General features: G+C 40.4%; 1 protein-coding gene across 1 annotated transcript in view; it reads left to right on the top strand.

Moving 5' to 3' along the window:
- LOC138983707 (LHFPL tetraspan subfamily member 6 protein-like) overlaps positions 1–5,044 on the top strand; it is a 35,534-nt gene extending 30,490 nt beyond the window's left edge. The window contains exon 5 of the mRNA XM_070357016.1: positions 2,726–5,044. Within this exon, the coding sequence (XP_070213117.1) occupies positions 2,726–2,838 (113 nt within the window). The 3' untranslated portion in view covers positions 2,839–5,044. The remainder of the gene's footprint in view (positions 1–2,725) is intronic.
- The last annotated feature ends 408 nt before the right edge of the window (positions 5,045–5,452 follow it).

Raw genomic sequence — 5,452 nt, 5'->3', positions numbered from 1 at the left:
CCGTAAATCTAAATACAGCGTTTGTACAGTTAGGAGTATGGTTAACATCACCAGGTTCCTGCTCACAAAGCTAAACTAGGACTACCCAGCTAAAGAGGAGACACGATTTTGTTGTTAAGTGCAACTCAAGTATACTTGGAAATGTGACAGTGCGCAAAAACATCTATTACATTGTATTTTTGTGTGTATTTTGTTGTTGCTTTCAAAATGAGATTTTAAAATCATGCAACAGAGCAAAAGATGCTTAACAACACGAGAAAAAAAATCAATGAGAAAAAAAGCTTAACAAAGCACCCCACCAAACAACAACTAGGTCCATTGTATTTATTTTTGTTTTAAAATTTCGAGTGTGTGGATGCATGAGGACTAAATACTCAGGTTTATGGAAATGTACCCCAATTGATAGGAAATGTACAACATTGTGGACAGGCACATGGGGCTGTAAGTCACACACTGTTTTGTGTGTGTGTTCATTTAAGATACAGATATTGTAAGTGCACAGATTAGACCCCGTGGAGTCCCAACAGCTCATAGGTGTAACTGTAAATGTCCACGGATTGACGGTTCCCGTGCGTAGCTTAAACGTGTGTTGTGCGACTTACACCGTAGTTTTACATACGCTGTCGCAAATGTTTCGACAATAATATGCCAGACAATAACTTTTACATAATCATACAGACAGGGTCCGCAATGTGTTTGCATGCAATATTCTGTGCTTTCATTTCCTGAATGATAATTGTTTGGCATTTGTTTCTGGCTACGGTTGCAAGTTTTTGTTTCTGAGTGAAAAATCGACATCGACATCTTTCCCATCGAGTGTTGCAGGGGTGGGAGGGGGAGGGGGAGGGGGAGGGGGGTGGGGTGTGGAGGGGGGGGGGGGAAGTGCTTATGTTTGTATTGCACCATAAAAAACACCGGACCATATTCAGTTTGCTTCCATATCGATGTCAAAAGACACACCCTCTCAAAATGATGATGCGTCGCTAGAAATATCAGAAATAAAGTTAAGGTTGCGGGACACTCAAGTATTTGTGTGTGTATATAAGCGTACACTTATACATGTATTCGCATACAAGATCATATTCTTCGTCAGAATTCTGTTCAGGTATTCGCATGGAATAGGAGCATTCTCTCACTTTGACACGTACCGATACCAATAGCTTTGCATCATTCTGTGCTGATGGAACTTAAAACAAGTCGCGTAAGGCGAAAATACAATATTTAGTCAAGTAGCTGTGGAACTCACAGAATGAAAGTGAACGCAATGTAATTTTTCAGCAAGACCGTATACTCGTAGCATCGTCAGTCCACCGCTCATGGCAAAGGCAGTGAAATTGACAAGAAGAGCGGGGTAGTAGTTGCGCTAAGAAGTATAGCACGCTTTTCTGTACCTCTCTTTGTTTTAACTTTCTGAGCGTGTTTTTAATCCAAACATATCATATCTATATGTTTTTGGAATCAGGAACCGACAAGGAATAAGATGAAAGTGTTTTTAAATTGATTTGGACAATTTAATTTTGATAATAATTTTTATATATTTAATTTTCAGAGCTTGTTTTTAATCCGAATATAACATATTTATATGTTTTTGGAATCAGCAAATGATGGAGAATAAGATAAACGTAAATTTGGATCGTTTTATAAATTTTTAATTTTTTTTTACAATTTTCAGATTTTTAATGACCAAAGTCATTAATTAATTTTTAAGCCACCAAGCTGAAATGCAATACCGAAGTCCGGGCTTCGTCGAAGATTACTTGACCAAAATTTCAACCAATTTGGTTGAAAAATGAGGGCGTGACAGTGCCGCCTCAACTTTCACGAAAAGCCGGATATGACGTCATCAAAGACATTTATCAAAAAAATGAAAAAAACGTTCGGGGATTTCATACCCAGGAACTCTCATGTCAAATTTCATAAAGATCGGTCCAGTAGTTTAGTCTGAATCGCTCTACACACACACACACACACACAGACACACAGACAGACACACACACACACACACACACGCACATACACCACGACCCTCGTTTCGATTCCCCCTCGATGTTAAAATATTTAGTCAAAACTTGACTAAATATAAAAAGGGGGGGGGATTAATTTTGAATTTGACACCTTTATGCCACTCTGAATAAAATTACTTAGCAATGTATTTCTTCTCTGCACAGGTAGCATCCAGGCTGTACATTTTGTAGTAGGTCTCATAGTGGAGGATTGTTCTTTTCATTTCAAAAGCACGGGCACGGAGGTTTAGGAAGATGATAATCTTAATCATATTACAAGATCCGAGAAACAAAGGGACGGACGGAAGCGCTCTAGATGTATACGGTATATGCAACGAGAGTAAGTGAACATCGCTTGTTCATAGTCGATGCTTGTTATTCTCTCAGGTGCCAGGAGATTGGTTCCGTATAACTCCCACTTACTCTTGTTGCACGTGTCATACAGATCATGAGAGCTTGAGTCCGTTTGTTTCTCAGGTTTAGATGCTTGGGAAGGAGAGTAGCGTTTGAAGACAGAACACCAATGTGACATCACCAATTTAATGGCTCTAATAGGTTTACAGGCCTGTGAGAACATAAAGCACAATTAAGTCTAGTCTGGTCGCGCACGTGGCGTCCTTTGCTCGCCCCTTGAACAAATATATTGCGCATATATACAAATACATTTTGCACACTCTAGCATGTTGACGATAAAAACTTTTTTCTTTTTTTTTATGTTTCAGGGACATGCCAGTTGTACTGGGCGTTCTACCTGACCGCTTCGGCCGGTGGTTTGACCCTTCTCTGCTCTATCTTAGCTCTATGCGCGCCCTCCAGAAAGACAGACTACTCGTGACGTCAGGTACCCGTGACGTCAAACAGTCTCTGACGTGATCGCCGTCTATTCGTGGAATTTGGTGTCTAACTCAAACATACTACTTGTGACGTCACGTTCCTGTGATGTCAAACAGTCTGTGACGTCATCGTAATCCCTTCAGCATCTTGCCTGGAATCAAACATGCGTGGTGCATGACGTCAAACAGTCTATATGAAGTCATCGCCATCCATTCACAATTCGGCGTCTGACTCAGGCTATGACGTCATCATCATTCAGTCAACAGATGGCCTCTATACTTACTTCAAGAAACGTTGCGCCTGATACTTGTGTTGCTTCAAACAATCAACCAAACCTTTCTACGGTCATCTTCACAAATGATTGCTCTTGCCAACAGTATACACCCTTCTGCTGTGAATCAGGCGCGATTGAAAAAGATGCGCGTGAGATATTGAACTCAAACGCTTTCGCTTTCGAGTTTAATTTCCTTCACGGATCAACTTGACAGTTTTTGGTGTAAGGTCATTGTCGCTTTGCGCGGTCAATGACATCATTATGTGATTCTTCATCTTTGCACAGTTGATGACATCACCATAGGATTCTTCTTCCTTGCAAGTCGATGACATCACCATGTGATTCTCCTTCTTTGCACAGTCGATGACGTCACTATTGGATTCTCCTTCTTTGCACAGTCGATGACGTCACCAGGGATCCTCCTTCAAGAGATGTCTAAAGTGGACGACAGGTGTTTGCGAGAAGACAGTATTTGTAGTTTAACACAGTCTTTGATGTACTCGCCAGCAGTTTTTTTCACAAGTTGTCTTTCCTGGTGGAAAAATTATGAATCTCTTCTGACATTAGGCATTTGTGACGTCAATAACAACCTGCAAAGGTCATTTCGTGTGCTGAATGGTGACGCTTTGTTCTTGTCACGCCATAACATGTAAATGCAAGAGCCTGAGTGCGTTTTCTTAGGGTATTAAAATGCATTTACTTGTCAACTTATCTTAAATACAAAGTTGTATACACGATTCGGATTTGGCAAAGCGTTTACGTTCCCAGCCTTCCACTTACTACGTAGACACATAGACAAATCAACCTCCTGCCTGACTGCGTCCTGTGCAAAGTGGGAATTGTTTATGGATTTATTTTCTAATAAACCACTGGTGTATTTCAAGATATCAATGAATTATGATTATGAAGATATCTAAATGGCGAACATCTTAAAATAGTTCCAAGCGCCTCGCAAAAACCAACACACACCAGTGCTGGTAATGATTATCAGACGCGTACTCATTTCGAGTGTGTGTGTGTGTGTGTGTGTGTGTGTGTGTGTGTGTGTGTGTGTGTGTGTGTGTGTGTGTGTGTGTGTGTGTGTGTCGTTACATGCACTGCAGACTGTTTCACTGTCATGCTTGACACTAGTGATGCTTCATGTTTCTTCAATTACTTTTTGCTGTTTGTTGTTTTGAAATTGTTTACATTGCGAAGAAAGCCTGTTGTTAAGGATTATTGCTTTACGTACAAATTATATACAAAGTAAACCATCTTGACAAATCAAGCAGTATGAGTAACTTTTTCAGTTTTCTGTTGTGTTTTCGTATTCTGTGTAAGCTGTTGAAAGTGCACATACTTTTTCGGTATTTATTCCATGGCGACGATAATGGACATGTGTTTGTTAAGGACAATTATACTTTCTTGTGCTCAGTACTCTAATGTATTTAGCATGCTTACAGTGTAAGTCTTTCTCCGTCTCTGTCTCTGTGTGTGTCTCTCTCTGTCTCTCTCTATTTCTCTCTCCTTCGCCCCATCCCCTCTCTTTTGGTTTCTTTATTCCTCTGCAAGTGTCTCTCTGTTTTTTGTTTGTCTGTCGCTTTCTCTTCAAATCTCTCTCTGTCCATGTCCCCGTTTGCCTGTCACTCTGCCTCTCGCTCTGTCTGTCTGTCTGTCTGTCTGTCTGTCTGTCTGTCTGTCTCTCTCTCTCTCTCTCTCTCTCTCTCTCTCTCTCTCTCTCTCTCTCTCTCTCTCTCTCTCTCTCTTTCAATTTAAAATATATTGACGCACTCGCCGTATGAGTTTCGACTTTTTGAAAAACAATACTCAATTTTTAATTTACTTGTGAATTTGGTAGACACCTTGTTGTTATTATATGTTTGTCACCGATTACGGAATTTTCTTTAATTATTGTCGTTGTAATTGTATGCATTAATGTAAATAAAGAAAAATTGTGAAATAGAAAAATCATGAAAATGTTCAATATAAATGAGGGTACGCGTGCGTGTGTGTGTGTGTGTGTGTGTGTGTGTGTGTGTGTGTGTGTGTGTGTGTGTGTGTGTGTGTGTGTGTGACGGTGTGTATGTGTGTGTGTGTGCGTGTGTGTGTGTGTGTGTGTACGTGTGTGGGTGGAGTTTAATGGTCTCATGACTTGGTTGTTTTCATATGATAATATCTGATAAACTCCCCCCCCCCCACCCCTTATTACATTTAGTCAAGTTTTGACTAAATGTTTTAACATAGAGGGGGGAATCGAGACGAAGATCGTGGTGTGTGTGTGTGTGTGTGTGTGTCTGTCTGTCTGTCTGTGTGTGTGTGTAGAGCGATTCAGACTAAACTACTGGACCGATCTTTATGAAAT

This window comes from Littorina saxatilis, linkage group LG13 (assembly GCF_037325665.1).
Source record: "Littorina saxatilis isolate snail1 linkage group LG13, US_GU_Lsax_2.0, whole genome shotgun sequence".
Classification (NCBI taxonomy): Eukaryota; Metazoa; Mollusca; class Gastropoda; order Littorinimorpha; family Littorinidae; genus Littorina; species Littorina saxatilis.
This window is presented reverse-complemented; position numbering and strand designations above follow the sequence as displayed.